This window comes from Taeniopygia guttata, chromosome 18, assembly GCF_048771995.1.
Source record: "Taeniopygia guttata chromosome 18, bTaeGut7.mat, whole genome shotgun sequence".
NCBI classification, from domain to species: Eukaryota; Metazoa; Chordata; class Aves; order Passeriformes; family Estrildidae; genus Taeniopygia; species Taeniopygia guttata.
The window spans coordinates 8,077,079-8,093,039 of NC_133043.1; the positions used below are offsets into that span (position 1 = coordinate 8,077,079).

General features: G+C 56.4%; 2 protein-coding genes and 1 long non-coding RNA gene across 3 annotated transcripts in view; 2 read left to right on the top strand and 1 right to left on the bottom strand.

Moving 5' to 3' along the window:
- Positions 1-307: 307 nt before the first annotated feature.
- AANAT (aralkylamine N-acetyltransferase) lies at positions 308-13,808 on the bottom strand. The gene is made up of 4 exons (XM_004174708.6): positions 13,677-13,808; positions 3,166-3,427; positions 2,291-2,445; positions 308-1,759 (listed from the first exon to the last, which is right to left on the bottom strand). The coding sequence occupies exons 2-4, from the start codon at positions 3,308-3,310 to the stop codon at positions 1,454-1,456; spliced, it is 606 nt and encodes a 201-aa protein (XP_004174756.6). The 5' UTR covers positions 3,311-3,427; positions 13,677-13,808; the 3' UTR covers positions 308-1,453.
- On the top strand, positions 4,670-6,126 carry LOC140685265 (uncharacterized). Its single transcript, XR_012058604.1, has 2 exons — positions 4,670-4,855; positions 5,654-6,126. It is a non-coding gene; the product is annotated as an uncharacterized lncRNA (long non-coding RNA).
- Positions 13,684-15,961, top strand: part of UBE2O (ubiquitin conjugating enzyme E2 O) — a 58,264-nt gene continuing 55,986 nt past the window's right edge. The window contains exon 1 of the mRNA XM_030287348.4: positions 13,684-14,070. Coding sequence (XP_030143208.4) covers positions 13,684-14,070 — 387 coding nt within the window. The remainder of the gene's footprint in view (positions 14,071-15,961) is intronic.

Sequence of the window (15,961 nt, forward strand, 5' to 3'; positions counted from 1 at the left end):
AGCTGGGCTGGTGCCTTGATGGGCCACTCAAACCCCTCCCTGGGAGGAGACAGGGTTTGGAGGGTCTCTAGCAGGAGGAGAAGCCAAACATTTGGATCCATGGAACCTCCTGATCCTGCCTGAGGGCAGAGTCACCCCTGCCTTTATCCCACCCTTCACTGAATGACCTGAGGATGGATTTGCCCCTCCTCCCCTGAGGCTGAGGTGCCCCAAAAGGTCCTGGATTGCTGCCCTCAAACCAGCTGGTGCCCTCCCTCCAGCCATTGTGCTGAGGTCATGATAAATCAGGGCAGCAACACACATGGGCTGTGTAGAAAATCACCACCACATCTTTATTTGCTGCTTTCCAACAACCTGAGTTGTTTGCAGAAGGCTTTTCCTGGTCTGGTTGTGGGTCTGGGACAGGGATGACCATGGTTTGGACTGGTTCCCTGGGGAGGCTCCTCAGTGTGCAGCTGAGGGTGGCTGTGGGCTGGGAGTGTGCTCCAAAGGGGCTGGAAGGATGTCTGTGGGCAGGGGGGTGTCTGCCACGGCCCCTGCCGGGTCTGGGGGTGCTCAGGGAGGGCTGGGCCATGCTGTGCTCCTCTCGGGGTGCTGCTGATGGTGGAGGGGTGTCAGGCTGTGGCACATGTTTGCAGGGGCTGTGCTGGATGTCTCATGGTGGGTGAAGTGTCCCCAAACCAGCAGAGCCCCCAGCTGTCCCAGGGCAAAGCCATTCCATCCCAGGGGGCTGGTGGCCCTGCAGCCCACCCAGACCTGCCAGCGCAGCCCAGGCTAAAGCTGAGCCCAGGGAGTTGAGCTTTGCTTTAGCACAGCCCAGGCTAAAGCTGAGCCCAGGGATCTGAGCTCTGCTTTAGCACAGCCCAGGCTAAAGCTGAGCCCAGGGAGTTGAGCTCTGCTTTAGCACAGCCCAGGCTAAAGCTGAGCCCAGGGAATTGAGCTCTGCTTTAGCACAGCCCAGGCTAAAGCTGAGCCCAGGGAGTTGAGCTCTGCTTTAGCACAGCCCAGGCTAAAGCTGAGCCCAGGGAGTTGAGCTCTGCTTTAGCACAGCCCAGGCTAAAGCTGAGCCCAGGGATCTGAGCTCTGCTTTAGCACAGCCCAGGCTAAAGCTGAGCCCAGGGATCTGAGCTCTGCTTTAGCACAGCCCAGGCTAAAGCTGAGCCCAGGGATCTGAGCTCTGCTTTAGCACAGCCCAGAGATCTGAGCTCTGCTTTAGCACAGCCCAGGGAGTTGAGCTCTGCTTTATCACAGCCCAGGCTAAAGCAGAGCCGGGGGAGCTGATGCTCCCAGCAGGATCTGGCAGGAATTCCTGTGCCCAGCCCTGCAGGGATGGGATGGGGCTGGGCAGCAGATGTGGCAGAGGGAGCAGCTGGAGCCAGGGGCTGGCAGCGGAGGGGATGGAGAGGGGCTGCAGCCCCTCATCCCCCGGGCAGGCGGGGCAGGGGCTCAGCACTCAGCAGCCGCTGTTCCTGCGCATGAAGGCGTGTCCCCGCACCGCGTGCTGCATCTCCACGAAGGCCATGTCGCCCACGGTCACCCCGCAGGGCCCCAGCGCCTGGAAGCCGCACTTCTGGTAGAAGGGCACGAGGAAAGGCTGGCACATGAGCAGGGCACGGCGGGCACAGGGCAGGCAGCGCAGGTGCTGCAGGTAGCGCCACATCAGGATGGAGCCCTTGCCCTGCTGGCGCACGGTGCGGTGCACGGCCAGCACGTGGATGTGCACGGCCGAGCCCTGCGGCTTGTGCAGGGTCAGTGCTGCCTGCCAGGGGGAAACAGCACTCAGCACCACCAGGGAGTCCCCTCCTGCTTCTTATTCCCACCCCAAAGCAGCAGGGTCCACATCCTCCTCATCCCTGTTCACCTCCCCCCCCATCATCCATCCATCATCCAAGGAGGGTTTTTAATTTTAAAATGAATGTTGAGGGGAATTACTTGGTATATTTTTTAACTGCACAGTTTAAATTCATTAATGAGAAAGTTTGTTTCTACCAGAGCAGCCCTGTAGCAGTTAGTCGTGGGAGATTTTGGGAGTAGCAGGGCACCAGCCACTCAAACCCCTCCCTGGGAGGAGACAGGGTTTGGACAGTCTCTAGCAGAAGGAGAAGCCAATCATTTGGATCCATGGAACCTCCTGATCCTGCCTGAGGGCAGAGTCACCCCTGCCTTTATCCCACCCTTCACTGAATGACCTGAGGCTGGATTTGCCCCTCCTCCCCTGAGGCTGAGGTGCCCCAAAGGGTCCTGGATTGCTGCTGGTGCCCTCCCTGGTGGTGGAAGGCCTGGGACATACCTGGCTGAGCCTCTCCTGGTCCCAGAGGGAGCCGATGATGAATGCCACCAGCCGCCCTTCCTCAAACCAGCCGAGGGACAGCTCCGGGCACAGGTTCAGGAAGTGGCGGATCTCGTCGAGGTGCAGGGGACAGTCCCCAGAAACCGATATAAAGGCTGGAGGGGGGCAGTGGTGAACTCAGTGAGAGAGACAAAGCACGCCCGACCCAGAAACACTCCCAGCACTGGTGTAGGAGAGGGACAGTGGGGTGTGATGGGGAGAGATGGCATGTGTCCTGCTGCCTACTAGGGCTAAAGGAGTTCTGAGGGACACAGATGGTTCCAGGGAGCAGTTCTGCTTCTCCAGGGGCAGTTTCCCATGGCCCAGTGACCAGCTTCTAACTCTGCTGATTCCAGAGCTACAGCAGCAGGTGCTGAATTGAGCCCTCCCTCTCAGCATCTCCCTGAGAAAGGGCTCAATTTCTCCTGGAGAAATGGGCTGGGTGAGGGAAGCTATGGTGAAGGAAACAGGGAAACGTTGCCAGGGTGGCACTTCAAAATGCCCCTATGCAGTAGGAGGCAGAGCATGGTGTCCTTCCTCCCACTTCCCCTTTTCCTATCCTTTCACAGGGTTTTGGGAGAGCTGGTCCTCACTCAGCTGGTCCTACTGAGCATCACCTCCCAGGGTGAGCTGGGGCCATGCTTCTCCAGCTCATTAACCACAGTTCTTCCACCTCCTTAGGGAGCGTGTGGTGGCCTGGCCACAAGCCACGGCCACTGCATCCTTCCCACGAGGGCACCCACAGGGGAATTGGGTTTACAAGGGGCACAAGGGACTGGAAGCAGATGCCAAGGGGTCCAGCTGAGGGCACTGCACAGGCTCCCCTGTCCCCTTACCCTCACGCTCGATCTCGAACACGCTGGCGGCGTCCCCGGGCCCGAGGCAGCGGAACTCGCTGGCGGGCAGCGTGTGCCGGCGCTGGGCCCGGGGCGAGCGCAGCTGGATGGGTTTCAGGAAGGGCAGGGCGCTGAGTGCAGACATCTTCCTCCTCCTCCTCCTCCTCCTTCTTCTTCTTCTCCTGCCTGGCTTCCCTCGGTTCGGCTCCCACAGCCTTTATTCCAGCCGAGCTCCTCCAGCGCTGTTAGCCAGTGGAAGTATCTGTTGTTCACAGACAGGATGGAGCTGCTTGCCCCCCTTTCCCTGGGGATATTTGTGTTTGTATGCACAGCAAATATCCGCCCCCAGTGACCCCAGCTGCCCTCGCTGTGAGCCGAGGGACACACGGGGCTGGCACCGGCTGTGAGCTGAGCTAACCCCAGGGAGCAGGGGGACAAAGGCACAGTGACCCGGGTGGTGGGACAGAGAGGGGCCAGAGCTGCCAGAGCTGCCAGAGCTGGAGCAGGAGGGGGCTGAGCATCCTGCCCGACACTGATATCTCACCACCAGGCAGTGGGATGGGCAGGAGAGCCCTGCAGCAAGTCCAGCTGCTGCCCTGGGGACTGGCAGGGTGGGATGTCAAATAAGCATCTGTGTGGAAGTTCCCTGTGATGCTCTGGTGTTTCTGGAACACCACAGCTGTCACAGAGGTGTCCTGACACATCAGGCAGCCAGAGCCACCTCCTCCAGGGCACAGGCTGACAGGATTTACCCCTTTCTCTGACTCACTGAGCAGGTGAGTGTCACAGCTCAACCTCTGTTGGTTTCTCAGCTCATGTCCACCTCACAGAGTGGGTCCCTGGCAGGGCTGAGCAGGTGACTGAGGCTGAAAGCCTTGGCTGTCCTCCCTGGTGAGGTGGCCTCAGGCTTTGCCCCCTGCCCCAGCAGCTTTGGGTAGCATGATCCCACCAGACACAGCCCAGACCAGGACACTCCACCTTCAACACAGGTTCCTCCAAGAGGGTCACCAGCACCCAAGGGCATCTGGCAGTGCCCATCCTGCACAGCCCAGACAAATCCCTTGACCTGGATCAGAGCCTGTAGCTTCAATCTGCCTCTGCTTTCACGTGTGAGTGAACTGAGTTAATAAACCCAGAGAGAACCACAAACTGAGTTAATAACTTCACTAAGCACACGCATTCTGCAGACAGAAATAGTGGGAATGGCTATCAGAGCCAACCATTCAACCATCCATCCAAACTCAGAGCAATATGCAAGCAATTTCCAGTGAAGCCAGAGCAAAGCTGGGTCATTTTTGATTATTGTTTCAGAGGTGCTGGCTTTCCCTGCTAATTATAGGCTTGCCTCCAGCTAATAGGATTTATGGAAACAAAAGCATTACCAGCACAAACGTTGCACTGGGCACAACTGGCGCAAGCTGGGAATTTTCCATCCTGAAATGCCAAGGGCTGGATGCTTGAAATGCCAGTCTTATCCAGCCCGAGGTGAGACAGGGTGGTCAGGATTTATTTTCAATGAATCGCTGGTTTGGCTGTGGGTGTGTATCTAAGGGAGCAGATCCATCAGGGACAGAGGGTTTCCTTGGCAGGGGAATTATTTAGTGTCCCCAGTGCTCATTCCAGCCAAGGACCACAGAACTCATGCTGGGAATGGATGGTTCATGCTCCTGCAGGAGGAAAGTAAAGCAGGGTGAGCTGGCTGGGGGAGTTGGGGGTGGGTCAAATGTTTGTAGAGTTTATTATCAAATCTTCTGGAACTCCTCGTCCTACTAATTGGATTAGGGATTCATCTGCATGAATAAATCCCAGAGTAGGCAAGAGGGTAAGCACAGGGGACCTTGAAAATGCAGTGGTGGTTTGATCCTGGGGGTGCTGAGTGCCTGGGGTGAGTTCTGGGGATGCTGCTGGATCAGGCTGGGATGGCTGTGCAGGTATGGCAGGGCCAGCATTTCATTCCCATGGGAATTAGGGAGCTGGACAGTGGAATCATAGGGCGGTTTGGGTTGGAAAGGACTGTTGAAGGTCATGCAGCTCAGCCCCCTGCAGGGAGCAGGGACACCTTCCACCAGCCCAGGTTCCTCAGGGCTGTTTGCTCTCCAGCAGGCACCGTTCAGTGCTCACTGCCCAAGAGCAAGCCTTTGTCCCAGAGCATGTGAGGGCTGGAAACAACTGAGTCACAGGAAGTCTCTACAGAGACATCCACAGAGCTGAAGGTTCAAAACCTCGTATTTAAGTGGCTGCTCCAATCCCATTAGAGAAAACTGGGAAAGGGCAATCAGGTCCCTTCAGCTATTCTTAGAAATTGCCTGAGACCCCAACCAGCAACACCCTGGAGCAGCAGTCAGGGAAGGGGAAAGGTTGTTCCTTGCTTGTTTTCCTTGTATTTTTTCCCCTCCAGCACGTTATTCCTGGCAACCCAGGTTATGCAGCTGGAGAGTTGATATATTTGTTTGTTTTCTGGAAATGAACTTCTTGCTTTACTTCTCAGCTCCCTGAAGAGTATAAGGTCTTCTGGGGAGGGGGGATACATAGAACCTGCAGAGCACAGAGGAACCAACAGTGCTCCCTAACCCTGGAGAAACCAGGAGCCCTGCACAGCCACGGGGGTACCATGGGAATCATCAAACCTGCAGCAGTGAAGGAAACTCTGCCCAGATCCCAGAATAAGGGAGAAACAGCAATGAAGAAAATTCCCTCTCCATGGCTCATCTGTCCTCTGATGCTCCAACAAAGCCTTCTGTATTTGTTCAAGTCACTCATACCCCAGGCTGAGCTTTGTGCTGTGACTCCTTGCCAGACCTGCCTGAGATGAGCCCACTATGTCTGTGTGTCGTAGCACTGAACCAAGAGCTTGCTCTGTACGTTTTTCCTGCCATTACTTGTGTTTGTGCATCAGAAATCAGAGCATCCCCATGGTACAGAGAGATGCTCACAGGTAAATAAACAGGCAGGTGCACAGAACCCCCCTGGCAATGTCTTTTACTAAGTTATGAATTGTCTGCCTGGGTTTGGAGCTGGGTTTTTAAAATTAGTTAACAAGACAGAGTTATTCACCAAGACTTAAAATCAAATACTCCGTGTGAAAGAGCCCAGAGAACAGTGAGGGTTTCAGGGAGAAGAGACCCTGCAGCTGGATTTTAGAAGCACGTGTTGGAAGTGTAGGGGTGAGACAGGAGCTGGGATGGGAGTCACACCCTGCCCTGTGCCAAAACCACTTCTCAGCAAGCCAAGCTCTGTATACCAACCTCCCACCCTCCTGGGGAAATGGGACATAGGAGCAAACTGCAGTGGCCAGGGGAGCAGCAGCTGTCCCCAAGGCTGTCAGTGCCCCTGGGATGTGACAGGAATGGGGGTACTTACCCACCAGGTCACTGAGCTCTGCCCTCCTGCCTCCAGGATGCCGTCTCAGCGCTGGCAGCAGAGGAGGATCTGGGTTTTTGCCTCCCCTCCTCTGTCTGCTGCATCCTCCACAGCCCCTGCTTATATAGATTTGTTATTTATGGAGCACGTGATGACATCCTAAGGAGTTTAGAACTCTGATGAAAGACAGGGAGAGGTGAGAGGCTTTAAGGTGTCAGGCCAGCAAAGGGATCACTTCAGGGTTTTTTAGTTTCATGGTTGGTTTTTTTGTGGGTTTTTTTTTTGTTTGGTTTTTTTTTTTTTTTCCCTGGTGTGACTGGCCACAGAGGGATAAAGCATTTAGCTGATTGCTCTGCTCTGTGGGCTGGGCAGGGAGAGCAGGGGACTCAGCCAGGAAAGGGAGCACGGTCCTGTGCCTGATCCTGACCTCTCCAGCAGCATCAGGAGCCCATGGGAAGCCAAAGGCAGCCCTGCCCAGAGTGGATGAGCTTTATTTGGGGATGGATGGGGAGGCTGCTGGTTGTGCCAGGCATGATCGTGGCCTGGGCTTGAGCAGGGGGGCGTTTCTCAGCTGACTCCTTTTAGGGTGGGGAGTCAGATCTCAGGTTTCTTGCCCAAGGAGTCTATTCCAAAATCCAAGCATCTCTTGCCTGTGCAGCCCTCTGTCCCTGGGAGCTGTTACATAAGAAACTGGACAGGCAGAACCAGCAATGTTTGTCTCCATCAGGACACATGTAATAAAAGAGAGATTATCCCAGGCAGGAGCATGATGTTGGCATCATAATTATCATTGGGAACCAGATGCAACCCTGAAAGAAGCCTGGAGCAGGAAGCAGAGCTGGCTTTGCTCTGCTGGAGACATTTCCAGGGCAGCTCTAGACCTGCTTAAGCTTCCAGCTATGGGCAAAATTACCTGGAGCTACACCCTTATCTCTCTCTTTTAAATTTTTTCATTGAATCGAAACAGAAATATGACCCAGCAGCTTTTTACTCTTCAGAAATGACATTTTGGAGCAAGTCCCAGCCATTAAAACAGCCCAGCAGACAGAGGTTGGCCCGTGGCTGGAATAGTCAATCAGGGATGTCGCATTCCAGCCTGTCTCTTCCTGCTCCCACACAGCTGCAGAGGGTCAACAACTCCATTAAATTAGAGCCACAGCAGTGTGCCTAGATTTGCATATTTAGAGCTCTCTCAGCATCTTCAAAGAGCCCTGAGCTGGCCCTGCAGCCGGGCTGGTCCCTGTGTCGGAGTACCCACTCAGGAAAACAGCAATTCTCTCCGGGGAGGATTTGCTGCGAGGGGCGACATGTGGGAGGCAGCTGAATCAGGGCTTGGCCCCCCTCTCTGCCGGGGTTTGGGAATGAAGCCGTGCACACGCAGCTCAGGGGCTCCTCAGCTGCTCCGTGCTGTGTCTCCAGCCCTGCCAAGCCCCGTTTATACCGGGTTAAGCTGCTTTTGGTGTCTGCAGCCTGGCTGTGAGGCAGGGTCTGCCATCAGGGCATTCAGCTGGCATCAGGATCCTTCCCCGCGTGACGTCCTTGGAGAGGTTTCTCTCTCAGACTCATGTAACTGCATCATTCCCAAGCTGGATGCTGTTTACATCCCTGTTTAGCACCTTCCCATGTTTCCAAGAAGATGCTTTTTTCCTGGCAGGGACCTAACAGCAGGGCCCTGCAGTTTGGCATTGCTGCAAGGTCAGCTGTGGGCTCTGATTTCCCTTTCCCTCACCTCCTTTTTCACCACTCCTGCTGGTGCCTGTTGTTGCTGTAAAAGTTCCCAGCAGGACGTGGCTCTCTGGACATAATCTGTATTCTCAGCACTTGCCACGTTTCCCACCTGCTGCTTCTATTCCCCAGTGCTCCATCTCAAGCTGCCAGGAGTGGTTTTAATTCACCAGCAGCTCCTGAGAAGCCAGAGTGCTTCCAGCCTTTCCTCTGGAGCAGGACATTGTGGTTTAGGAACCTGCCAGCTGCTGCTCTTTCAAAATAGCAATACAGGGCTACTGTGGAGGGTGGCCAGCCCCAGCCCCATGCTCTGAGCAGGCCCTGGAGGGGCTAATTCTGCTCTGTGCTCTCAAGTGTTTATATATGTATATGTATAAAATGAATAACATGCAAATATACATGTCTATATCTTTCCTCTGGTATATTCCCTTTGGCCCATCAGTGGCAGGACTGATTCTCTCCACAGACACTCTCAGGGAGCTGGGGAAGTGGTGAAGTGATGAAAGGATGCTACTTCACAGCTTTTTTGGGTTCTCAGCGATGGTTAGAGGAGCAGGCTTTGAACTCTGGCTCTGACCTGCAGTAGATAAACACGTGCCTTTGCAGGCCTGGTGTATCTCACTGCTCTTCTGCCTTTGAGAAAGGAGAACAAACAAGTCTGGCAGATGGTTTCAGCCACGTCTGCTTGGCCATGGCAACCTGAGATGGGCACCAGGACCCAGGCAGGACCTCTTTTGTCCCCTCCCTCCCCGGGGCACAGCACTGCTGCTGATTAACCTCCTCTCCTCTCCTCTCTGCGATCTGGGGTTGGTAACTAGGTCACGGCCACTCATGGCACACCCCCTGAAGGAAAGGGGGTCAGTGGGGCTGCAGGAGCTTCTCTGGGAGGAGAGGGCTGGGCAGGTGGGAAGGAGCTCAGCAGTGGCAGCTCCACCCTCCAGACCCAGACCCCCAAGCAGTTTAGAGCCAGTCTGGCTTTGGGAAAAGGAGATTCCAGCAGCCTGGCAAGGGCTGGGGCATCCTGCTGCTTACAGGGTCTGTCCTGCCCTCGATCCAGGCCTGGCACGATGCTGCTGGGAGCCAGGGTGACCCCTGGAGATGGCTGGGGACCAGATGCCACCCACGGGGAAGAAAAATCATGGAGGGCAAGGCTGAGGCTGGACCAACCCCATTGGGGGAGTTCTGGTCTCAGTGAAAGGGTGAGAGGAGGGGGAGGAGGAGGCTCATGTCACATCGAGTTGTTCACGTCCAAGGTGGTGCTGCTCTGAGTTTTTTGTAGGAGAGCCAGCAGTGTTTGGTCAGGACAGCACAACCAGAGAGGAAAGGGCTGGGTAATGACGATTGCTGCAGGATCATGGAATGGCTTGAGGCAGAAGGGAACTCACAGACCATCTCCTTCCCTGCCCACCCAGCCTCCAGAGGCTCTCTGGGATCACAGAGGCAGGAGGAAGGATTGCCATATGCTGCAACACTTGCTCATATTTCTGTTCCCTGATGCTAACGGGGACACAGGGACTCCTGCTGGGCTGTGTGATGATGAAGACAAACCCCCAGCCCTCCCTGTGGGAGGGTCTGGAGACATTCCCTGTGACACCAGCTGCTCTGAAAGACCTTTCCTGAAGGCACCAGCTCCCTCCAGCAGGGCAAGGACAGGGTCTCTGTGCCTCCAGCAGGGCAAGGACAGGGTCTCTGTGCCTCCAGCAGGGCAAGGACAGGGTCTCTGTGCCTCCAGCAGGGCAAGGACAGGGTCTCTGTGCCTCTGCGAAGCAGCAGAAGAGGGAACCACTGTGGGGACTGGCCAGGAGGGGCTGCAGAGGGAGCAGAGGGGTTGGAGCGCTCACCTCTAGCGGAGCTGCTGCCCCGGGGGAGCCACGGGCCGGTGCCACCCGCTCCCCCCGCCACACCGGAGCCTCCGGGAGGCGACAGCCCACGAGGTGGCACCAGAGCCCCGCCGCAGCCCGGCACCGGCACCGAGAGGACGCGGCGGGATCCGTGAGCATCCTCCTGCCTCGCCTACCTGGTACCCCCCGGGCATCCCCCGTGGGCATCCCGGCACCCAGCGGGCATTCCAGTCCCTGTGGACATCCCAGAGCCTGGCAGACATCCCCAACACCCAGCAGACATCCTGGTACCCTGCTGGCCTCCTTGGCACCCTCCACACCTCCTTGTATCCTGTGGGTATCACCTGGCAGGGCCCCCCAGAACCCTCTGGGCACCCCAGCACTTGGCCCTTAATCCCTGAGCAAAGAGGACCAAGGAGGAAGGACAGGGCTTGCTTTTCTCCAGTATCTCTGCAGGGAGATAAAGGGTACCCCGGGTGTCCCAGCACCTGCTGGGCATCTTGGCACCCTCTGGGTATCCTGGCACCCTCCGGGCATTCTGACACACCCTCTGGGCAGCAGTGTCTCAGCAGGGAGACACTGGTGATCTAACCTAAGTGCCATAAGGTGGTTAGATCACAGGGACAGCTTGGTTCCAGGGAGGATGTTCTCCTGCAGAGTAAAGGCCGTTCCTTCCCAAAACAGCCTTACCAGCGAGAATTGTCCCTAAACAGGCAGGGAGGCTGCTTGGCATGTGTCACTTTGCACAAGTCCTGCGTGTTTTGCTGGGTGATGTGCAGAGGTGCCTCAGTAGACATCTGAATAGTGATGTTAAATAGGAGAGGCTCATTTTGACACCCAGGCACTGTAAAATCTGCGGGCTGTCAATATTGTGACAGCCAAGGCCCTGGGCTGTTGTGTCCTAAAAAAGCAATCAGTCCTCCTTCAGTGCCACTTCCTGAGGGAAACATATCAGAGCTCCAGCAGGGATCAGAGTGCAAAAACACACCCGGCTCGACTCCTGCTAACGAGCAAACAGCCCTGGCTTGTCCCCATTATAATCCCCCTGCCGTGAGCCTGGTCAGGGGTATAATGTGATTGTTTTCATGGCTATTTGTGGCTACCTGAAACCCCACCACTGCTCTTCAGCACATAATAGCCCTGAAGAGGGACAGTTTCCATCTCCACATATGATTGTGCCCATTACTGTATCTATATTTTATTAGTGGCTGTTGCAATGTACATTAAGGAGATGCACATTTATCGCTGTGCTGGATAAAGCTCAGTTTAGAAACCTCGAGGAGACATGGCATCAGATTAAACGAAGCCAAAGGGCACCTTCTGCCTTTCTCAAAGGCCTGATTCTGCTTCCACAAAGGCACAATTCTCCCTGGCTACAGAGGGAGAGGGGTTGGTACCTTGTCCACAGCTCCAGGTGGGCTGGATGAACGCCCTGGGGAGATGTGTCATACTCCCCCCTCCAGCAAAACAACGGTCAGAGGGTGAAATCCTCATGCCAGAGACACTCATGCTCTAGAAGTTCTGAATGCTGCCTATCAACTCTACAGCTTGTCCACAGAGGTCAGGGCATGTGGGTGCAGGTCTGTATTCCCAGGAGCATATCCCTAGAAACAGCTGTAAATCCACAGTGGCACTGAGTGGGTATTTAAACTGCCTTTCCCTGCGGGGCATGCTGCTTTTTAGCCACCCAATGGTCCCTTTTAGCTCTATTCTGTTTCTTATCCCTGGGGTTGAAGCCAGAAATGCTCCAGCAAGGAATCACATTCAAACACTGCCTTTCTCATTAACAGGATGCTGTGGGGAGAGATTAAATGCTGGGGTGGCTTGGCCTGGGAGCAGGCAGAGGCTGGAGGGCTTCACTGCCTGCAGCTCCCTGATTTGGAGGCAGGACAGGGGCAGTTTGCACTTCTCCATCCCTCCGAGTATCCTGCTGCCCTGCCACCCACACCCAGGGGCAGTGAGGAGCTGGGCAGAGCTCCCAGTGCACCCATCACCCACACACTGCCTGCCCAGCATCATCTCAGCTGCTTCCCAGGGCTTTAGGGCCATTTGCAAGATTGGAAAATACCAATCTTGAAGAGATGGTTCCAGACTGCAGGAGGTGAGCACAGGCCACCTCTATCCTGGTTGCTTTTCCTAAAAGGAGAAGCCTTGGAAGGTGAACTGAAAGCCAGGTGGTTGGTCCAGCCAAGGCAGAGCAGTCTGGGTGGGACAAAACAAGAGAGAAAACACTGCTCTGCTGCTCCTGGAGTCTTTTCTGCAAGAGAACAAATTAGGCTGAGGATTTCAGGCATTTTCGTGATATTCAAGCCCGTGCTGCACAGGCAGGAAGGTCCAGGGAGAGAAGAGGCAGAATGTGTTGTGGTAAAAGATAGGCAGTGAAGGCTATTTTGGATTCCTTTAGTCCTTTGCCTGCCAGAGCAGCAGGACCTGCTCAAAAAAAACTTTTCTGTTTACAAAATCTCTGCAGACAGAGGGGGAAAAGCCTTAGAGTCAATGAAGCCAAATATTCTGCTCATTTGCATACGCTAATGAGGGCTTCTAGGAGCCATGAAAAGCAAGACCAGGCTTTGATGTCAGCTGGAGAACAGCTCCAGCATCGAGCAGTGCCCAGTGCCAGGAAGGACCCTCACCCACCTGTGCCCAGGCTGAGGGGTCTGTAAACAGCACAGCCACCATCAGTGGGGAGCAGGAGGTGATGCAGGGCCGCCCACAGTGACTGAGCACTGCGGGAGGATGAGGGGCAGTGTCCCCCCACCACGGGGGCTCAGGGACAACACAGTGCAGCCCCCCCCATCTCCGGGGAGCAGGGGATGATGCAGCGCAGCATCCTCCATCCCTGGGGACGATGCAGTGCAGCCTCCCCTCCCAATCCCTGGGGTTCGTGGGATGATGCTTTGCAGCCCCCCATCCCAGGGATCAGAGAACGATGCAGTGCAGCTTCCCACATCCCTGGGGATGAAGATGCAGTCCCCCCCATCCCTGGGGATGATGCAGAGCAGTCCCACACCCCTGTGGGCCAGAGGAGGATGCACTGCAGCCCCCATCCCTGGGGATGAAGATGCAGTCCCCCCCATCCTTGGGGATGATGCAGAGCAGCCCCACACCCCTGTGGGTCAGAGGAGTATGCAGCCCCCCATTCCTGATTCCTGAGGGACACGGCGCAGCACAGACCTCCATCCCCGGGGGGCGATGATACAATCCCCCCCATCCCCGGGGGCGGTGATACAATCCCCCCATCTCCGGGATACAATCCCCCCATCCCCGGGGGATTTGATCCCCCCCATCCCCGGGGACGGTGATGCAATCCCCCCATCCCCGGGGGCGTGATGCAATCCCGGTTTCAGCAGACGAAGCCGCCCCCGCCCCGGTTGCGGTAACGCGGCGCGGCCCGTCCCGGTCCCGCCTTGGCCCCGCCCCCTCCCGCCAGGCCCCGCCCCCTCCCGGTCCCGCCCCGTCCCGCCCCGCCGCGGTGGGCGTGGCCTGCTGTCGCGGTGGGCGTGTCCTCCAGGCCCCGCCCCTGGGCCGTTACTTGCCGCCCCTCCCCTGCCCTCCCCCTCCCGCCGGCCGCGCGCTCCCGCTCACCGGCGCCATGGCGGACCAGCCCGAGGAGGGGGCACCGGCACCACCGGCACCGCCGGCACCGGCACCCCCGGCTCCCCCCGCCGCGCTGCCCCTCTCCGCCCCGCCGGGCGGCTCCCAGCGCCTCCTCTTCTCCCACGACCTGGTGTCGGGCCGCTACCGCGGCTCCGTGCGCTTCGGCCTGGTGCGCCTCATCCACGGCGAGGACTCGGAGGAGGACTCCGAGGAGGGCGGGCGCGGGACCACGGCCGGCGGCGCCGCCAGCTCGGGCGGCTCCGAGTCGGGAGGCCCCGGGGCCGGCGGCGGGGAGGACGGCCGCGCCAGCCCGCTGCGGCGGGGCTACGTGCGGGTGCAGTGGTACCCGGAGGGCATCAAGCAGCACGTCAAGGAGACCAAGGTAACCGGGGCGGGGGGCGGCCTGCTCGGGCCCGGCGCCTCCCCGAGCGGGGCGCCGCCTCGGAGGCCTCCCGGGGCAGGGCCTGCGGGGTCGGGTGCGTTGGAGGCTCCCGAGCGGGGGGGCGGTCGCTGCCCCGTTTCCCCCGTGCAGCCGGAGCGGAGAAGGGGGACGGTGTTCTCCGGAGTGTGAAATCCCCTTCCCTCCCTTCATCACGCTCGCTCTGGCAGCCCGGCGGGGATGCTGCTGCTGCCCTGCGCTGGTGGCAGAGCGCGGCTGCTGTGCTGAGGCATGGGGCTCGCTGGCGGAAGGAGAAGCGGGCCTGTGAAGGTGATTTGAGCCAACTTCCAGACAGCTCCTACTTGCTGGAGTTGTAGGCCGGCGTCTCAGCCTTTATTGAGCAGTGTCGTCACCGCCTGTGCTAGGGGAGTCAGCAGTCCTGCAGGGAAACCACCCCTGGATAAAGGTTTCGGCAGGAAGCAAACACGGTTTGGATCTGCCCTTGTTTACGTGAGCATTTACCCCTTGCTAATGAGTTGCACGTAAATCTGTGGCATCTTAATTATATCTGACGAGCCACAAGGTGTAGGTCTGCCTTGGAATACTCCCACTTTGCAAAGTTGGTCTGGCCGGGGGTTTTAGCCCGGGCTGACTGACAGTTCGGAGACAAAAGCAGGCGAGGGGGGCACTGTAATAGAGCACAAAGGGGCTGCCAGGGATGGGCGTTGCACTGAGCTGCACTGTCCCTGCAGGCTGCCCCTGCTCCTCTGGGCTGGCAGTGCAAAGCAGGAGGCTTCTGGAGAACCGTCTGCTTCGCAGAAGGCAAAGAAACGGCCCCACACGCCGCAGGAGAGAGGGGAGACTGAGAGGAAGAAAGGTGTGCTGCAGTCTTAAAGGCATCGCTAGGATTGCCAGCGCTACAGAATGAGCTAAATTTAGGTGGTAGTGTCATTAGACACGTGACTGCTTGGAGATAAGGAAAATGAAAACAGGTATTCTGAAAAGATACTGCCACGTTATGTATTTCTACATTAAAAAAAAATAAACCAAAAAACACAACACCTCTTTTCTCTAGAAAAACTCCACAATTCAATCACTGCAGCCTTCCAGTAAAATCTTCATTTGTTGTTGCAGCAAAAACGTGTCCCAAGTTCAGTTTGGTTTTCAGCATCTAAACAAAGCCACTTCCATTTGGGTGAGTAATCGTGGATTTGGTTGATCCTGTTGGGTTCCTAAATCCAGAAGTGTTAGCTCTGACTTCAGTCACTTGGAAACTGCACCCATTGCAGTGTTGGAAAAAGCTGGGCTGAGGAGGATCAGAAATCAAAGACACTTATGTAAATAAACAATCTCTGTTTTTCCTTTTAGTGCTGCTGCCCTGGTGTAGGTGCCTTTACCACTCGGGTAATGGACCCTGGAGAGAAGTTTCCTGAGTGCTAGAGAAATTTAGGTGTACTTCTATTGATTTTTTTTTTTTTTTTTGGAAAGCAGCCCACTAACCAAATTGAGAGGCATTGTGTACAGTCTGCACTGCAGTTTGGGGTTGCTGAAAACAAACCTGATGCCACTGGAAACATGCAGTGGGACTGATAATGGTTTTGTGGTTATAACTGGGTTTTTTAGCTGTTTGCTGACCCAGTCTCTTTTGGGTTCCACTGATGTGTGAGAACCAGCCAGGTAAACCTGACAAGCTTGTCATTGTCCTTGCTGGTACAAACCATTATGTGGTTTGCCTGGGTCTAAAGTTTTTGGTGCTGTTGCCTATGGGTACATCTTTTTGCTGTGCCTGACTCTCTAGCATCTTTGGCTGTGAGGGTCTTATTTGATGTCCTTAAAACATTAACCTGTCCTGGTGACAACTCAGCCCTGGACTCCAGAGAATGCTTGTTGCACT

Excerpts from the sequence above, each read along its gene's own strand:
- AANAT (XM_004174708.6), bottom strand. The coding sequence starts at position 3,310 with ATGTCTGCACTCAGCGCCCTGCCCTTCCTGAAACCCATCCAGCTGCGC. Across the intron at positions 2,446-3,165 it reads GTTCGAGATCGAGCGTGAGG|CCTTTATATCGGTTTCTGGG; the intron begins GTAAGGGGACAG and ends GCCCCCCTCCAG. Across the intron at positions 1,760-2,290 it reads ACCAGGAGAGGCTCAGCCAG|GCAGCACTGACCCTGCACAA; the intron begins GTATGTCCCAGG and ends TCCCCCTGGCAG.